Source organism: Sceloporus occidentalis, unplaced genomic scaffold (genome assembly GCF_023333645.1).
Source record: "Sceloporus occidentalis isolate IW3139 unplaced genomic scaffold, rSceOcc1.0.p SCAF_2, whole genome shotgun sequence".
NCBI lineage: Eukaryota > Metazoa > Chordata > Lepidosauria > Squamata > Phrynosomatidae > Sceloporus > Sceloporus occidentalis.
In genome coordinates this window covers 196,863,544-196,883,923 of record NW_028316982.1, presented here as the reverse complement: position 1 = coordinate 196,883,923, position 20,380 = coordinate 196,863,544, and the positions used below count along the sequence as shown (strand labels likewise).

Here is a 20,380-nt window from a genome sequence, read left to right as displayed (position 1 = left end):
TTTGCAGCAATCTCCAAAAGGAGATGCTGCCTGCAAGCTCCAGAGATGTCAGATAATTTATCCTAAAGTGAAAATGAAATCAAGTTTGGAAGTTCATAGTCAAGCAACTTGAAAGGTTTGGGGTAGACACATATAGGAACACACTTTATTAGTTGTCAATATTTGAAGTTTGCAAACCAAGGGCTTTCATCAATAAAAATAATTTTATGCATTTTCACCAATGAAAGTTTAGACAAAAGTAATCTTTGAGGAGAGCCATTTTCAAATGAAACCATTACTGTCAACAAAACTACATTGACGGACTCTGAGCAAAGACTAAGTACCCAGATTGTTGGGGGCAAATTAGCTTACAGCTGTAAACCGCTTAGACACTGCTTAGGCGTTATGAAGTGGTATATAAATGAAGCTTGTTTGTTTTGTTTGTTTAAGTCCGGCTCTTTGTTGTTGTTGTTGAAAGAAAACAAACAACAAAAAGGGACTTTTCTCTCTCCTCTTCCTCCTCCAAATTCTCTCTATCCCAATCTTGTAAATGGTATGGCATTATTTCCAACACCCACTGTTCCTCTCTTCTCCTCCACAAGATGGCAGCACGGATTATTCTATTAGGTGGGAAATTTGCTGGCAAAACAAAAATTGCAGCTCTGTGACCAGTTTGGGTAACCCTGGCCCTATACAGACTGCCAAAATAAAGTTGCTTTGGGTCACTTTGGAGGTATGCTGTTTAAATGATGTATGTGTCCTAAGAGTCCAGAAGCCACGCCAAAGCCACGATCCAGTCCTAAACACTGGAGCGCAGCTTTGGTGCAACTTCCACACTCTTAGGATGCATGCAACATTTAAACAGTATACCTCCAAAGTGACCTGAAGCAGCTTTATTTTGGCAGTCTGTATAGGGCCCCTGTTTGGCAAATATGATTTCCAATTACAAGTATGTAAGGCTGAGGACAATAGATTTTGGCTACTTTAAATGGAGGACCACAAGCAGACTTTTGTGAAAACAAAGTCAGAAAATGCAGTATTAGTGTCGCACACCTAGCATGCGCCGCCCCCCCCCCCTTGCTTTTCCTCAACAAGTCTTTTCTCACAAATTACCTCTCCCTGCAGTTTGCAAGAGCTGTTTGCCACAACTCGATGCTTTCCCACTTCCCACTGCCTTCTCCCCCTGTCCAGTTTGGATGAAACCCAATCTCTGCTGGCTGGCCTGTGCCACACAAATATCTCCCTCAGAGAAAAATCTTTCATGCACTCAGTACTCTCTCCATTTGAGCACTCCCTTGGACTGGCACCCATCCAATTCTCTCATAGGCTAAAGTTTCCTGCCTGTGCAGAAGGCGCCAGCTAAATGTCTGCATAGGCTCAACGTTGCAAGTCAAACCCAGGCCTCCAGAAACTGAACAAAGAGGAAATCAGATAGAATAGGGGGCATTCACATACTGGATGAGGATTGACTATATATATATATATATATATATATATATATATATATATATGACTATATATATATATATATATATATATGTAAAATCTTTTTGTTAGTTCATCCTCCACATCAGCCCTCCATATCTTGACTACGCAACAATAAATATTCAACTGAGAGAAGAATAGCTTTGCAAACAACACTAATTTTTCTTGGTTATTTGGACTACTACTGTACTGGTTACTATCTTCCTGATTGTGCTACTATTGTGCTGGACTTTCTTTCTGCAAGTATTTATTAAAATATTTATATCCCTCCCCAAAGCTGAAGATCTCAGGGTGTCTTGCAATAAAATCAATTTAAAACAAGAAATAATAACAATAATTTTAAAAGACTAAAAATATTTTCAATCATTTCTCAGTTAAAAACCAAACAACTTAAAATTGGATCAAAAAATTTAAAATAATGCAAACATAGCATGTGGACAGCCCAGATTAGGTCCAAGGGCTTTAATAAAAAGCCATGTTTTGACTTGGATCTAAAATGATACCAACAGTGCTGCTGATTTGGCCTCCAAGGGAGGGAATTCCACAACTGGGTTGCCACTAATTTTATGTTGTTGTTGATAACCACCTTCAGGTCAATCCTGATTCATGGCAACCCTGTGGAAGAGACATTTCCAAGACACTCTATCCTCCACTGCTCTGCTTAGGTCCTGCAAATTCATACCCATGACCTCCTTAATAGAGTCCATCCACCTAGCATGCACTCTTCCACTCTTTCTACTTCCCTCCACCTTTCCTAGCATTATTCTAATGAGTCATGCCTTCTCGTGATGTGAGAATCTCAATTTTATCATTTTGGCTTCCAAGGAGATTTTAGACTTGATTGTGCTTGGATCTATTTGTTTGTCTTTTTTGCTGTCCAAAGTGTTCTCAGGACTCTCCTCCAGCACCACATTTCAGATGAATTGATTTTTCTCTTACTGTCCAGCTCTTGCATCCATATGGTAACAGGGAATACAATGGCCTGTAAAATTCTACCTTCTGTGCTCAGTAGTGTATCTTAGCATTTTAAGATCTCTTCTAGTTCTTTCATAGCTGCCCTCCCTATTCCTAATCATTTTCTGATTTCTTGACTGCAGTCTTCATTCTGATCAATGTTTGACCCAAGGTTTAGGAATTCTTTTACTGTTTTGATTTCCTCACTGTCTAGGTTGAATTTGTGTAGATCTACACCAGCTTTATTTATACAGCTAAGTTGTGTGGTCAGTTTTCTGTGCAAGGGAATTGCATGTATTGAAGCTCAGTCTGATAAACTGAGTTTATCCACTATTTATTTATGTGTTTGAAAGTTAATATTTATATTTAGGCTTTCCTCCAATGAGCTCCAGGTGGTATTCTTGGCTTTTTCTCTCCCTGCTTTCCCCCCACAACACTCCAGTGACGCATATCACGCTAAGAGAAAGTAACTGCCCAAAGCCACCCCATAGGTTTCATGGCTCCAGTAAGGATCTGGACCTGGATCTTTCTAAAACCCCAGTCCACATGGTAACTACAAAACCACACTGTAGATAAATGCATTATTTAGCCTGAAAAGTCATTCTGTTCTAGAGACTCCATGCAATTAATTCTGAGTTGTCTAAATTGTTACTATACTTTCATAGGCAGAATATGTTTCATTGCTCAATAATAAGTTCTACTTCCTATTCTAGTGGGAGCCTTGTGTGGCTTACAGGATCTTTCTGAGCTATGGCATGCTCCTGTACTCAGTGTTTGTCCTTCATTTCTGGATCTAATATACTCCATGCTCCTGCTTTCTTGTTTGCTACATGAGTTCTGGCTTGCTCCTCAACCTTGCATCCTGGTCTTTCCTTCAGTCCTGACTTACCCCTTTATCCTAATGGATTTGCTTCATCCCATGGCTTATAATTCCCAGCAAATTTCAGACTGTTGTGGCCCTAATGCGTGCACACACACACACACAGACTCACACTTCAGCTATGTCACTCTTTATGAATTTGACTTTTTTCCATAAAAGGTAAGATACCATGGGATCCAAGTACAATGTAAATCCTTTTAGGAATACTGTGTTCCCCACCACCACCATCTTTTGGCACTCTAAATGGAGAAGAAAGTCAACCTCATTCATCCATACCAAGGTGTATACAACATTCAAAGGTTTAGGATTGTGATGGATTGTGATGGAAGTTGGCTGTTCCACTAGATTGTTAAAAGCATTAGAAAATAAGGACTGATACAATTGCCAGACCTGGGGGTCATTCACACCACACTACAGTCCGAATTTCACACCAGATTATAAGTGGGTAGTTCTCAATGGCACCAGTTTTTGCACACCTGGATTGGGGTTTTGCACACCCAAACTGGGGCAAATCCCCCTCAGTGCGGGCTTTCTGATAGCAAGTTTTTCCCTGTTTCTTTTCAGAAAACCTGGTTCTTGCATGCTGCTGGCAAATGGGAACTTGTCCCCAGTCATGATCAGGTCATTTAGGGGAAGAAAAAAGGTCAGAGGGTGGGCATTGGGCGGAACATGCCTCCCCTCTTGCACTGGTCACTTTGCAAGTGGCTTTTTAAATTTTATTTTTAATTTTCTGATGGAATATGTGAATGCTTGTGCTAACATTTTCCCCTTTCCTTGCTCCAGCTACTGCAGCAAAAATAAACATTTTGCTCGGATGTCACAGGGGCCGGATATATATATATATATATATATATATATATATATATATATGGCAAATTGATAGAATATATGAATGCTTGTGCTATATATTTTTGCCTTTCACCTGCTCCCTCCACTGCAGCCAAAATACAAGTTTTCATACACTTTTTGCTTGGATGCCGCTGGGGCCGGTGATATATATATATATATATATACACACACACACATATACACACACACACACACAAATTGTAGAATATGCAAACATTGCCGCTAGATTTTTTTTAAGGAGGGGAGGAACACACCCATACCACTGACGAATGGCTGCAGAAGATACATGATACGTCACCATTGATGACAACGGAAGTGAATATGCAAATCATTTGATTGACAACAACAAAAATCACTACTTTTAATTGCAAACATCAAGCGGGGTAAACTGCACCGGGGAGGTTCGATCAGGATAGGGGGAACTCCATTCCGAACAGATTCGGTACTGGATTACCGAATCTGCTCAGATCTACCCAGGGGAAAAGCGCCAGTGTGAAAAGGGCCCTGGTTATCCTCTCCCATTACCAGGCTAAGCAACTGAAGGTAGAATAGTTAAGAGAATGGATTTCCTCCTCAAGCACTCACTCCTTTGGTTGTATCAAAGCACTTGTATTCCCTTGACGGCTGCTGCTTCTCCTGTGTAGTTTGGGGATATGTAGGAGACTTGACAGAAGTTATTGGGCTCAAGTAATTTTCTTTTATAGTGGAAAGAATTATGACAAACCTTAACATACTTGAATCAAAATGACAGACCATGAAATAATGTTTTTCACTTTACACAGCCTGCCCTGCCTGACCCTGCTATCAATTGAGCAGCCTGCCACAATGATTACTTCATCTGACACAAGAAAAACCTTTATTGCAAACTACAGTTGCTTGGTACTGAGAATGTTGCCTGCTCCAGAAACAACCTTGATTTAACTCTATGTTTATGTGCAAGAAACAATGTTGCTAGTCCTGGACCCCTGGAAACTTGGCCCTGAATCTATTTCCCAGGGGTCTGGATCTATTTGATGATGATGATGATGATGATGATGATGATGATGATGAGTGTGTGTGTGTGTGTGTATAACAGCTTGTACAATTTTATGCAAATTTGTTTCCTACTGGCCTGTGCTCCTGTATGCAGCTCTTCATAAAACTCTTTCAGAATTTGGAAGAAATTTTTTTACTGCAGTTTAGAAGCCAGAATGGCCAGTTCTAATCTATAAAAAGTTATCTTTCCATACTCTTCTCTTGCACATGAACCACACTTTCATGCCACAAAGGATCCGTGTATTTCAGATACCAGTAACCATCACTTGCCATCAGTATTTAGGATTAACTTGTAAAAAATAATCTCTAGATTAGCTTTAAAACATGGCTTCTCAGGGAATGCAAAAGGTTTCATGCTACCGGAAAAGAACAGCAGATGCTAAAGGCAACGAGCATATCCCCTGTTATGGCAGAAGACATTAGTCCTACATAGATATTCAACCTGATCAAATGAGGGTATTCAGTGTGTAAGGCACTGGGAGAAGAATGTTGCCTATTGTGACCACTGAGAAGTTCCAGGGAGAGATCCCAGTTGTGGGCAGATGCAGATGCATATTCAGCTGAATCCCCCTTCTTGCTGAACACATTAGTCAAATATTGGAGGAGGTCTGAGAGGAGCATGCCAGGTGCTATTTATCTGTAACTATTGAGTAAGGCATATCAGAGTTTGGGAGAGTAGGTGTGACAACGAAAGGATTCAGGGAGAGGTAACTTTTCCAAACTCCAGACCCAAGGGAGGGAGGGAGGGAGGGGATGTAAATGGGTGGCCACTGGAGGCAGAAAAAAACCTCCCTACCCTGATCTATAGACCATCCTAATGAATAACATGAGCTCTGTTGGATCATGAAAGTTTTCTTGGTCCATCATCTTCTTTCAAACAGAGGCTAACCAGATGCCTCTAGAAAGACAACAAAACAGGCATAAAAGCGACTCCCCTCTTATGTGGTTTCTCCCTTCACTTCCCAAACTAGTATTCAGCAGTAAACTGCCTTTGAGCACAAACATTCAATTTAGCCACTGGATCTAATCATTTATTTCCTCTACAAAATTGTTAGATTGTGAAAGCAATCTTTGCAAGGGGAACCTATTTTGTAACTGTTTTCTGTCTGTGACATATTGTGGATTTGAGTTTCCGACTTTTATTTTAAGTTTTCCAGTAGGAAAAACCATAATGAATATCTTCATTATAATGCTGCCTACAAAAATATGTTGACTTGTTTTCTTTTATACAGAGAAAAATTCTCTACACTTCTCCATAACCTTTGAACATGTTCATTGTGTTCATACTGGAATAAGATTTCTTTTTTCTTTTAAATATCCTGCCTATTTATTTGCCCTTAAAAGGAAAAGCTTTTAGAAATGTGCGCAGCTTCAAACATGTTCATGAGAATGGATTGTACTGAGAGTATTAAATTTATTCTGAAATACTGAGCAAGCATTATACTAGAAAACATTGGATTCCTTCTAAACAAACAGCAGTAACCTATCCATGTTTATTCCAAAGGAAGCTCCACTTTGTTCAACAGGGCTTACTGCCTGTTAATAGTTAGACTTACATTCCTTTCATTCAATTTATATTAATCATGGTTTAAATCATTGCTGGGGAACCTGTGACCTGTTGAACTTCAAAGAGGCAGAGTTTGGAAGCATTTCTTATTTGGTCTCCATTGTCCAGAATACACCAGATTCAGCCTTAGCAATTTTGACAATGTGATCGACAAATGTAACTTCTTCAGGTCCTGGAAAGGGAGATATGTAATACAGTCGGCCCTCCTTATACGCGGATTTGCCATCCGCGGATTTGAGCATCCGCGGATGGCAAATCGGGAAATTGTCCCCATTGCGGCCACGGAAGGGCCAGGTATCGGTGCTGGGGCCTCTTGGACTCCAACACCTCTACCCGGCCCTTCCGCGGCAGCGGAAGCCGGGTGCTGGCGCTGGAGGCCTTGAAGGCCTCTGGCGCTGCTGCCCTCTGCGCCTCCTCTTCCAAAAAAAAAGGCGCGGAGGTGGGGAAGAGGAGGTGCGGAGGGCAGCAGCGCCAGAGGCCTTCAAGGCCTCCAGTGCCAGCACCCGGCCTCCTCGCCGCCGCTGCCGCCGCAGAAAGGGCGGGTGTCAGTGCTGGGGCCCTCTTGGCCTCCAGCACCAGTATCCGGCCCTTCCGCAGCAGCGGAGGCCTGGAGTAGGCTGGATGCCGGCGTGGGAGGCCTTGAAGACCTCCGGTGCGGCAGCCCTGCTTCCTTGCCGCCGCCGCCGCCGTCGGAAAGGCCCAGTGGCGGTGCTGTTGGGGACCAAGAGGCCTCCAGCACTGCCATCGTGCCCTTTCACGGCGGCGGCGAGGAAGCCGAGGCTTGGCCTCCGCCACCACCGCTGCTACCCGGCTACCCCCGCAGCGGCGGCGGCAGAGGCCAAGCCACTGCGCCGAGAGAGTGAAGGTAAGTAAGGGAAAGGGAAGGGAGGGAGGCAGGGAGGGAAGGGAGGAGGGAAGCGAGGGAGGAGAGGGAGGAAATGGAAATTGTCCCCAATGGCGGCACGCGTGCACGCGCCGCCATTGGGACAAATGGGACTTGAACATACGCGGATTTTGGTATACGCGGGGGGGGGGTCCGGAACGGATCCCCCGCATATAACAAGGACCCACTGTACTTGCCCATTACATTAAGCTACTGTGTTAAATGCAAAGAAATATAAGGTTTGCTCCTTTTCTGCTGAGAGCCAAAGTGACATGGTGAGTGTTGGACTCTGACTGTGAAGACCAAGATTCAATTCCCAGCTTGGCCATGAAACCCACACATGGTCTTAGCCTCAGGGGATGGCAAAAGCAAGCCTTCTCTGAACAAATCTTGCCAAGAAAATCCCATGATAGGTTTGCAGGTTTGCCTTAGGGTCGTCAGAAGTCGGAAATGACGTGAAGGCATACAACAACAATAATAACAAACTCTTTCCCCTCCATTCCTTTTCCAGGGTCTGCATACACCAATGCTCCACTGCCCCTCTCAACGGCTCCTGGATCGAATAGTGCGCCGATATGCTGAAGTGCCAGATGCTGGGAGTGTCTACATGGATCATTTCACAGATCGTGATAAACTGCGCCTCCTCTACACATTATCAGTTAATGCTCATCCCATCATGTTACAGGTAGAACTGCATTGACCTTCCTGTAGCATAAATTATTAATCTTATATTGCCTTGTCTTATTTCATGTATATCCACTTTTTTCATGGCACAGGACCCAAGGGTGGCATAGAACAAGTAAAAACAAAGTACAACTAAAACCTTTATTAACACAACAGTCAAAACCTAAATAAATCAAACAGCTATTTAAAAAGTTTAAAACATGTTTATAACATGGTAGAAAAGATAAAAACACATGCATTCCATTAAACAAACAAAAAAAATCAAAATCAGTCATCATACCAAAACATGATCTGAACAACATCTCAACAGAATTCACAGACAATGTAATAAACAGTTTTGCACTATTAAGCATAATTGACCAAGAACCAGAGGAACTATGGGCAGAGGCCAGGGATGCAATAAAGGATGCATACAGCAGTCAAAAAGAAAGAGAAGAAACAATGGATGGTAGGTAAAATGCTTCAAACAGTAAAAGAAAGAAGAGAAGCAAAACAAAAGAGAGACAGAAACAAGGTCAGAACCAAGAATGCAGCAGTACAAAGACTAGTGAGAAAACATGACGACAATAACTACAATGATCAAAGCAAGGAATTAGAAGACAATGACAAAAAGGAAGAACGAGAGACCTTTTCCACAAGATCTGGAAAATTTAAAGGACATTCAAACCAAGAACTAGGATGCTCTATGATAACACAAATTACATAATTCAAGACCAGGAGCAAATTTAAAAAACATTGGAGGCAATACACAGAAAAGCTATACAAAAGAGATGAAAAAATGAAGGATACATGGAATGAAGAGCCATATGAAGATGAACCACAAATTTTAAAAAGTGAGATAGAAACTGCAATAAGAGAAATTGGGAAAAACAAATCACCAGGAACAGATGACATTCCAATTGAACTTCTACAACGCACACCCATGGAATCAACCCCACTCTTAACCAACATATGTCAACAAATATGGAAAACAATAGTGGCCAACAGATTGGAAACGATCAATTTACATCCACATCCACAAGAAAGGAGACACAAAAGACTGCAGCAACTATAGCACCATAGCACCAATCACCCATGCAAGCAAAATCATGCTCAAAATTCTGCAAAAAGATGGTGGTGGCGCCATGCAGCGAGGACACCCTCATCACATGTGAGAGGTGAGAGGAGTGTGGGCAGAGCGCCCCTTGAACGTGACAAGGGTGTCCTTCGGGGACCGTCTGTACCGGGTCAAAGATGACTAAACTGAGGCTGCTGTACTTTGATTACATCATGAGAAGATGCATTCATTAGAGAAGACAATAATGTTGGGAAAGCTGGAAGGAATTAGAAAGAGAGGAAGACCACAGGTTAGATGGATAGACTCAATTAAGGAGGCCATGGGAAAGAATCTGCAGAAACTGTGGAAAATAGTGGAGGATAGAGGGTCTTGGAGATGTCTCATCCACAGAGTTGCCTTGAATCGAGATCAACTCAAGGGTAGTTAACAACAAATGTCTATATTCCTCCTGGTGTGCCTTTGGGTTATTCTGGGTGAAATTTACACTATCCCTTCACCTGATGAGCCCTTTTTGAGACTTTGCAATGGATATAGCAATGGTAGTGGTTTGGGCCCTGAACTATGAGTTCAAATCCTTGATCAGCCATAGAAACCCACTGGGGCTGCATCTGCATTGCAGAAATAATCTAGTTTGACACCACTTTAACTGCCATTGCTCTATGGAATTCTGGGATTTGTAGGTGTTTGTGTGATATTTAGTCACCTCTGTTAGAGAACTCTTGTGCCACAACAAACTACAGTTCCCAGAATGACATAGCATTCAGCCATGGCAGTTATAGCAGTGTCGAACTGCGTTATTTCTGCAGTGTAAATTCAGTGTAAATTCAGCCTGGGTAACCCAGGGCAAGTCACCCTCTCTCAGTTTGGGAGAAAGGAAAAGGTAAACCCATTCAGAACAAATCTTGCCTAGAAAACCTCATGATAGGTTTGCATGAGGGCTACCATAAGTCAGAAATGACTTGCAGGCATACAATAAAGGCAATAATTGTGCCCCATTACATGAATTTTTCCTTCAGTCTCCAAATTTCTAAAACTCTTATATTTCCATTCCCATGATAACCTTGCCTGCACCTTTTATTTGAATACCTACATTGTGTGAGTGTGTGTGTGCACGCACATTTTAATTATATATATTTTTAACCTAGATTTAGATTTTTTTTCCTGATTATTTAATTATGTTTTAACTTTTGTATCTTATGGATTTATTTTTTTTAAATAATTACAAACCAGTTTGCATCCCAGTCTGGGGAAAAGGCAGGAGAGAAATAAACATAAGCAAAAACAAAAACAAAAACATAATAATAATAATAATAATAATAATAATAATAATAATAATAATAGTTCTGAGACTCCCCAAGGATACAAAAATCCATGGATGCTCAGTGGCTTAGTAAAATGGCACCCCTTATATAAAACAGCAAAATCAAGGTTTGCTTTTTGGAATTTTGGGGGGAAGTGGCAGAGATTATTTCCAAGGTGTGGATGGTTGAATTCATGGATGCAGAATCTGTGGATATAGAGGGCTGACTATCCTCCTCATCATCATCATCATCTGCCTTTCTAAATACTCAGCTAAAGGTTTAAGTTACTACTATAAATTCCACTGAGGGTGGCAGAATTCTTATTGGGAAGGAGCAATGCCTTCATTTTATCCATCGCCATACCTACATTGCAGGCAGTGCCCTTTCTCCAATGTGAGCTACAATCAACTCTTATATTGTCACGTAGGTAAAGTGGCACCCGTTCCCCACCTCCATGAGCTTTCAATTGGCTTGGTGTGGACTTCACACAAAACAGCAAGCCTGTTTGGGACAAGATTTTCAAACTTCTTTCATAACTAGCTTTGATACCTAGTGATCTATCTCTCTTGGTTTTACTCCTTCTAAGAGTTTGGAAAGCTACTTTTTAAAGTTAATTTGTTATTGTTATAATTTCAAAGCCCCCCCTGCCCCCCCAAGAGAATTAAGTTACCATTTCAGTTCAGTTTCAGAGCAACTATGTATAATCCTCTTTCTCCAACACAGCTGAAAAGTTACTTTTCTGTTGGTGATTTTTGCAAAATTTGAAGGCTACAAGCTGATGGTTTATCGTACAAAACAGGCATCACCTCAACACCCACAAGATGACAAGAGGTTGAACTAGAACCATAGTCCTCTTCTACTGTTTAGTGTGGTTGCACCCTGTAACTATAAAAACAGTTCAACAAAGAAAAGTTTTCACCATTATAGATGTATGTAAATTAACTTCCTAGTTATTGCAAAGAGTAATTAATTATTGCATTTAACTAATATATATTGCATATAACTAATATATAAGTAACTAATTGTAATGTATTTTTAGTTATATGCAATAACATAATGACAGCCAATGTGGTGTTGTGGTTTGAGTGTTGGACAGTAACTCTGGAGACCAGAGTTTGATTCCCAGCTCGGCCATGAAACCCCTTGAGAGACCTTGGGCAAGTTACATGCTCTCAGCCTCAGAAAAAGGCAATGGCAAACCTCCTATGAAGAATTCCAGCTGAGAAAATCCCATGACAGGTTCACCCTAGGGTTGTCACAAATTGGAAATGATTTGAAGGCACACAACAGACAGTTATTGCAACAAGTAACTTGTTATTGCCAAGCTTTATTCCTTGTCTGTGTCTTGTCTTATGCATCAGAAACTTTCCTTGGACAGAAGTGGAGTCACTTTCTTCAGAAGATCCAGTGAGAGACATATGTTCACTGAGTCTAGATTCCCGAGCATGGCAACTAGGGGCTCCCATATCATTGGAGTAGTGAATCCAATTTAGCCTTTAATCCAACTTTAAAATAGCCTCTCAAGGTGTTGGATGATATCTTCAAAATAGGTACAGGGCCATGGAGTGGATTTGCTGTCCCACAGGCATGGAAAGAAGCCATCAACTACTAATGCCCCAGGGCTTTCAGGACCTTGAGATTCTTCTAACTATGGGTCTCAAAATATTATAATCCCTACAACTTCCACCATGTCCAGCTAGTGAGTCTTCACTGGGGCTAATGAGAGATACAGTCAAGCATCACCTGAGGACTCCAGGTTGTCATTTTATTAAAATTAACATATTAGATTCATTATTCTTTTTAAAGTCCCCCCTCCCCCAGTATTCACAAAAAGTAACACATTTTAATTGTTCTGTTTTATTTTGCTGCCTTCACTAGCTTGGTGACTGAAATTATTAATTTTAGCCCACAGCCATTTTCAGCATTTGCAGTGAAAACTGAGAGATACTACACAGTTTTGGAAAGCTGGTTACTCATGCGTGCATTTCAGAGACACACTTGTACTTTCACCCATTCTGACAACTTTGCAGCAAATGCCTTTCGATTGAAGAGATAATTTTCTGAGTCTTTCTTAAATTAGAAAAATAGCATAAGCAAAGTTCACATGTATCACTTTAGCCTTGATTTGGCTCATTAATTAACTTCACCCTTCAAATTAAAAAAAAACTTGCAAAAGTAAAACCAATTCTTTTCTATCTAATTAAATGCCACAACATTTTAATACAGCAAAGGTTCATGGGGTGGCAGAGATAAATTAGCATATAATCATGACTAAGTATGTACAACATATAATTTTGAAACATCAATTTAATGAAAAATAACAGTTCTTCCTGAACTTTTTCCATGAGATAAAAGAAAGCTATTAACAAACCAGGACAAGTATTATGTAATTATGCTTGGTTTTCAAGAGTGATGTGGATATATGATTGTATGTGAGTATGTAAGTGAGTACAAGTGAGCATAAGTCTGATTGTAAATGCTGACATGCAAATTATAGATAAAGTTGGCACTATGTATCCATGGATTCTTTACCCATGGATTCATCCACGACTTGAAAATATTGTAAAAATATATAAATTCCAAAAACCAAACCTTTTGTTTTTTTATATAAAGAACACCATTTTATTATGCCATTGTATATAATGGGACTTGAGCATCTATGGATTTTTGTATCCCTGTGGGATCCTAGTCCAAGTCTCCAGCCTGGCACCATCCAGATGTTTTGAACTACAGTTCCCAATATTGTCAATGACAGCTGGGGCTGATGGAATTTGGAATCCAAAACAGCAGGAGAGTGCATATCTGTGAAACAGTGGCCTAAAATGATGGAAGCCTGTTTATCCTTTGCTCTCCCTTATGTTTTTCCCAATTTGTTCAAAGTGGTGAGGTGCACTAATAACACACACACATGAGCAAGAGAGAGAGAATGGGACTATGATTCAATATTCTGGATGATGGATCCTTGGAAATGGGAGCTATTAAATGACTTTCAGTGAAAGAAAAGGCACACCGTCACCTATAATCACCTATGTACTAATTCTAAACATCACCTGCTTTGAATTAGTACATTAATTAGGCAACTGCTGGATGCAACAGACAGGTGTTTGATCCAAATATAATTTTGACAAACTAAAAAACTGGATTGTAGTTCTTCAGTGATAATATATATATGTTCTCCCTTATATATGCTTATAATCCTACTAAAAGCCAGTGGAGTGTCATGGCCAGTCAAGAGGAGGACGAGGAGTAGGCCTTGGCCCCTCAGGTGCAGGGGGAACCTGAGGCTGTGCCAGGTCCCAGTTCTGTCCCGCCAGGTCCCAGCTCTGCTCTCCCTGTCCCAGTAGTTGTGACTCAGCCAGATCTTAGCTCTGTGGGATCTCCTCCAGAGGAGCCTGAGGCTCAGCAGCCCAGTCTTGCCCCAGTGGAAGTGCCAGACTTAGAGCAGCAAAGCATGGAGATTCCTCCCTTTAGCCAAAGGAGAGCAGAAAGGGCATGCCTGTGGCGTTCTAGGAGGCTTGCAGAGAAGCATTCTGTAGATAAGAAATAGCTGTGATAAGGGAGTGGTTCTGTGATTTAAGGGAGCTGGAAAAAGCCAACCCTTTGTCAGAGTTTATTACAAGTTCAATGTACTGAATGCTGTTGGCTCTGGCTCCTCTGTTTTTGTTCCTGGACCCTTGGCATCCTAGATCTGTGACTACCCTTGAACCTACGACCTCGATAAGGACTTGGCAACTTACCCCTCTGGCATCCTTGACCTTGGACTGAACTGGCATTTGAGACTTCTAGAATCCTGACTCATGCTTTGGTTTGTGGCTCACTCTATTCAGACAGGAGAAAGGTTTGTAAACTGTCTGTTGGCTGCATTGCTTGTTTTCTTTGCTGTGCCATCATTATCAGTGTGTGTGTGTGCTGGCAGCATTCCCGGACATGGTGCTTGTACAAGATCAGAGACATTGGAGATTATCATACAAAGATAAGAAACGGGAGAAAAACGGAAATGCTCCTGTCATGTTCACGCGATCGCATGGAGATTTTCACATCACATTGTGGTCATCCCATGCTTCTCTTGTTAAGAACATGGACAGTTCACGTAACTTCTTATTCATGAGGAAACCCTACAAATGGCTTGCTGATAGCACTTCATTCATACTATCATGAAGATGCAGAAGCCAATAATGTTCCATTCTCGTTATCACAGAGCAATCCAAGACCTTTTTCCAGAATGCATTTTGGTATTGGCAATTCGTTCTTATTGCTAGCATTGTTTTTGGAGTGGATATCTTTCTTATTTTGAGGTGTCGGGCACAATCTTCTTTCAACTGGATAAAATGTTACATACATAAATTTTATTTTCTTCTGTTTGGGATGGAACAATGATTTTCAGACATGCACAGTAGCATGAAAATGGCACATGTGTGAAACATTCAGTAACGACATACTAATGATACAAGAATGGATGTACGTGGAATGCAATTGTGTTTCTCCTTTGTTTTTATATTGTTATTATCACACGAATGCACGACTGTGTGAAAATATCAATCATCATAGCATTATGCTTCCATTATCTTTAGATAATGTGATTATTGTTCAATTGGCCCTCATGTGATAATCTCCAGCGAAATTAGTAGAAAAGTGCCAATACATTACATGAGAAAGCTAAGAACCTCCTTGTAATTATGGCTGCATTTCCACAAAATTAATGCAGTTTGACAGTGCTTAAACTGCCATGTCTCAGTGCTATGGAATTCTGGGATTTGTAGTCTTCTGAGATGTTTAGCCATCTCTGTGAGAGAGCTCTGGTGCCACAAGAAACTACAAATCCCAGGATTTCATAGGATGAAGCCATGACTGTTAAAGCAGTGTCAAACTGCATTAACTCTGCAGTGTGGCAGCAGCAGAGGAATGTTTATTACCCTTAATTTAATTTTAAGTGAGCACTTAAGAACCTTACCAGAATTAAGGGAGATATTTCATCCATGATTTTATTCCTTTGTTCATCTTATTCTTGACTTTGGGCAAGAAGAAATAGCTGCATGAATTTTTGAAAAATCTATTTCTTATCCACTCCACCTCAACTCCTTCTCTTGCGTTCCCCTTTTCTTTTATAATCTCCTCTTCATGTCCACATCCCTTTCTTTAATTTACTGGCTCATTCACTTTTTAAAGCCCTGTTTTTATCCACAGAATGACAGAGTTTTAATTAATGAAAGAGCACCTTAGAAATTTTGATCTGAGGAGATCAGAACTGGATTTATCCATTCTGAGCCCAGACACGCCTTTCACACTACACAATTTTAGCAGTATATTTCACTTCAGCTGCCATGGCAACATCCTATGAGGTTGGTAGTTTAGGGAGGGCTACTTAGGGGCTCAATAGATGGCCCCTAAGGAGTGGCTCCTTGCCACCCTTTTCCTCGACAGATTGGGGCTGTGGCAACTGCACACTGTGGCCCTGATCTGGCCTTTCTGCAGTGCAACAAAAGGGGCTCCTTTTTACACTGTGGTGGTGGCTTTTCAGTGCTCCTTTGGCACAGCGCATTTAAACATGGTGCCAGCGGAGTGCATGTGGTGTGACGCCGGCAAGGAGGCAGCATGGGGGCAGCCGGCATGTGTACACCACACACCCATGCCACTCCCATGCTGGTTTATAAGGCGGTCTGTAGAGGCTCTTAGAATTCTGTACAAGGAGTTCCTCTAGTGTGTCCTCAAACTACAAATCCCTGGAGTCTATAGGATGTGCACATGACAGTTAAAGAGGAAGCAGAGTGCTACACTTTTAAAGTGTGATGGGGCCTCAAGGAGAGAACAACAGCAGATACCAGCAGCATGATTTTGAAGCTAGCTGGCAGAGTATGCAAAATATATGCTGATATTTTCGGACTGGTGTTGCCCTAAATGTCCTCACGGTCTGGGTTGTTCTAGTTTTGACACCTATTCAGATGAGTATCTGCAAAAAAGAGGTCATAAAACATTGCAAGTCTTTTATACTCTGCTCCAATCTTTCCAGAAATGAGATATAAAGACAATGTAATGGTTGGCTGTGCAAGTCTAAAAGAGCTGACAATAAAGGTGACATTTCTATATCCCAATATTTTTCTAAATCATTCCCTGTTATTACCAACAATAACAGCTCTTTCTCTCTTTGGCAGATTTTCCCTGGAGCAGAAGGCTGGCCATTTCCAAAATACTTGGGGTCCTGTGGCCGGCTGATAGTCACTATCAGCACCAGGCCCCTCAAGGCTTTTTATGGTGCTTCTTCTGATGTGGCAGCAGACTTGGCTCTTCAGGTCCTTGCTGTTCTTGAGTCCATGACAAATAATGACCTGAACTATTTCTTCTACTTTACCCGTGTGGATGCTGGCACATTTGGTGTTTTCAGTGATGGACATCTGTTCATCCGGGATGCCAGCACTCTGGGAGTCATTGACAAGCAGGAAGGTACCCACTTTCATCTTTCAATAAGCGTCTGTCACAAGAAAATATGAGACAGGACAAAAATTAGATTTTATTCACTGGCTCTTTAGGTTCAGGCATTTAATGGTAGGGCAGTGTACTGAAATGACAATAGGCAACAATTAGTGGCAATCTCCAAACAAATGCCAAGCTGGCAGATTCTGTGTCATTGTTAAATTCAAACACTCAACTGAAATTACACAGATGAAGGTGTGTGTATACACATATACATGTTTTATTCATGCAAATACATTCACATGGTTGTCTGCTGTTAAAAGTGTAGCAGGTTTCAACAAAGACAGCAATGGCCCTTATAGGATGATTTTATTTCAAACATATGTCCCTGAATGATCAATAAGCTCTGGCATGTGGAAAGATAGTCTGGCAAGGGAGAGAGCTGGGAAAGAACTCTTCCTGAACCACAATAGTTTTCCACACAATATGCAACAACATTTATATTTTCAGAAATGGAGACACATAATTGCCTCTTCTTTATACTATGCATTGCTAGGTATAATCTGATACTGTACAGCAGAGGTGAGCAACTGTGGAAGCCTAGGGGAGTACATTAGCCTCCAGGAGAGCTTGGAGATTGTTGCCACACGCATGCATGCACACACATACAGAGCTTCCCCAAGGTTATCCAGTGGGTTTTATGGCCAAGCTGGGAAATGAACCTTGATTTCCATATTCCTAGTCCTACCCTCAAACCTTTTCCTCCCTCTTTGTCTCTGGTCCAAAACACATTACATAAATAATCCAGTTTGAGACCGCTTTAACTGCCCTGGCTCAATGCTAGGGAATTCTGGGAACTGTCATTTTGTGAGAAATTTAGTCTTTTCTGTCAGAAAGCTCTGGTGCCACAATAAACTACATTTCCCAGGATTCCCTAGCACTGAGCCAGGGTAGTTAAACCAGTCCCAAACTAGATTATTTCTGCAGTGTGTTCTGGACCTCTGACTCTTTCTCTCTCTAACCCCTGGGGAGCCCTGGGAGGTGCACTTTACTCTCCTTTGATGTACATAATCCAATGATTTCTGCATTATGCAATTTGCATCTTGGAATAAGTTCATGGCTATAGCCTGAGACCTAAATTTTTAAAGACTGTCCTGATTTACCTCCAATTTTTGTATTGTGTAGCTTTATGAAGAATTCTTGAAAACCCAAAAGCTTGCCTGATCTTTTTCTTTTCTTTTCTTTCTTGCCCATTTGTGGACTGGGTTTGTTTTATTCAGGGACCATCATAGTGTGTGTGTGTGTGTGTGTGTGTGCATGTGTATGTCTGTGTGCATGTATAAATAAAAATAAAAATATGTTATTGATGGACTAGATTCTCATTCTGAGAAGCCAAGAGGAGATTGTGGTCTCGTAGCCTGTCACAGATTTCACATGAGAGTCTTCTTCCTCTCCTTCATGTCTAGAGTTCAGCCTCCAAGCCTCCTGCTTTACTTTGTGTGTATGTCTTACGTTTTGACTGTAAACCTTTGGGCAGGAACTATCAGATGTCTTTGTAAGCTATTCTAGGGCTACTTTTTGACTATGCAATGGGGTATAAGTTAAGATAGACACAAAGACAGCTAGTCAATCTTTAAATGGAGTAGTTTGAAACACACTGAGGCAACATTTGCCTGTTATTATTTTATTAATACACCAGCAAAAGACTTTTTATTCTGCCAGATTTTTCAAGAACTGTATGGTGCTTTCAAATCTTGGCTCTGTTTTAATAATGTGGCTGGTTTTATTTTAGCTTTATTATATATTGCATTGTTTTCATCTATTCCTGCTGGATTTATTCTGGTTTTGGTATCAGTAGAATCATGGGTTCACGGAAGGGCCATCCATTCCAACTCACAGTCATGCATTAATACACAACTACAGCACTCTTGAAAGATGCCCATCCAACCACTGTTTAAAGACTTCAGAAGGAGAAGAGTATCCGCTACCTTCCAAGGCAGTCTATTCCACTCTCAAATTGGTCTTATAAAGATTCTTCCTAATGTTTAGGTGAAATCTTTTTTCTTGTAATTTTAATCCAAGTAGTTTTATTTCTATTTTGTATGTTAGGGTTTTTTTTTAATGTGCAGAACCCAAAGAACTATGACAATTGGGCAATCTAAGAGTTAAGGAAGTAAATCTGTAACTACTTTTTATTTATCTTTTATCATTGCTGTCAGGCAGTCAATGGATGGATGGACAACAGGAAGAGAAAGATATCTTTAGCTGCTTGGTGACAGATACCCAGTCCATGCAGCCGCCTTGTAATTCCATCAAGCATACCCAGAGCCTCAGCATGGTGTGTGCAGAACTTCTGTCTAAGCTCTTAAAAGGAACATTTCTGCCTCCTGTGCAGAAGAAGATCGATCATGCTCTGAACATCTGTGCAGACAGCTCTCTCAGCACCCAAGAGATTGCCATGGCAGCTCAGGAGCTGGTTGAGATTTTGAAACCTCTGAGGACCTGTGATTCCCATTTTGCCTACCGCTTCCCTGACTGCAAATACAGCGTCAGATTCTGAAGAAAATGTTTCACTGGAATCCCAAAGCTATTCTCCACATACCTCTTTTGCCTTTTCAAGTTAAAAGAATTGGAATCATTCAATCCAGTGGGAATGTGAACTCTTTTTCACTGTGCGAATGTACCATGGTCACACTTTGTAGCTGTGTTGGGTCAGCAATCTTCAAAACCTCACAAAGTCAGTTTCACAGTATCTATGTGACAATGTATCTCTGAGCCACTTATCATTTTGGCCATGTTCAGATATGTCATTTACCTCACCTGAATGTACAGTAGCTCACAAAAGCTAGCTGCTGTAGAGGCTGGTATCTCAATAGAGACTTCTAGGAGATCTCCCACAGAGCTTTGAGCCAAAGCCACATTTCTGATATTCCCTTTTTAGGCAGCTGCTTTCTATGGCTGCATGTAAAGCAACTCTTGAATAACCTCCAAACATCTTCCCTGATTGTTTACTAGAAATGGGACCTTTTCTTCTCAAGAAAGCAGAGGCTTACTACCAACTGCATTGTCTCAGGTCACTCTTCCCTCTTTCTCAGCTGTGGTGGGAACCTGGGGTTGTGGTGGGGCATGGGTTTGATTGGCTTTCTGTTTGCAACCATTAGTGCATCTGCCCCACTACCAATTCTGGGTTGATTTCTTGGGATCAATAGTTAGGGGCTACTTAGGCCTCACAATCTGGTTGTTTTCACTTCATCTTCTTTCACCACAGCTATATTAAATTTAACTGTTCTCTATTTTA

General features: G+C 41.1%; 1 protein-coding gene across 1 annotated transcript in view; it reads left to right on the top strand.

The window, feature by feature from the left end:
• Positions 1 to 20,380, top strand: part of DIPK2B (divergent protein kinase domain 2B) — a 42,695-nt gene extending 22,315 nt beyond the window's left edge. The window contains exons 3-5 of the mRNA XM_089511904.1: positions 8,144 to 8,317; positions 16,824 to 17,112; positions 19,302 to 20,380. Of these exons, the coding sequence (XP_089368030.1) occupies positions 8,144 to 8,317; positions 16,824 to 17,112; positions 19,302 to 19,642 (804 nt within the window). The 3' untranslated portion in view covers positions 19,643 to 20,380. The remainder of the gene's footprint in view (positions 1 to 8,143; positions 8,318 to 16,823; positions 17,113 to 19,301) is intronic.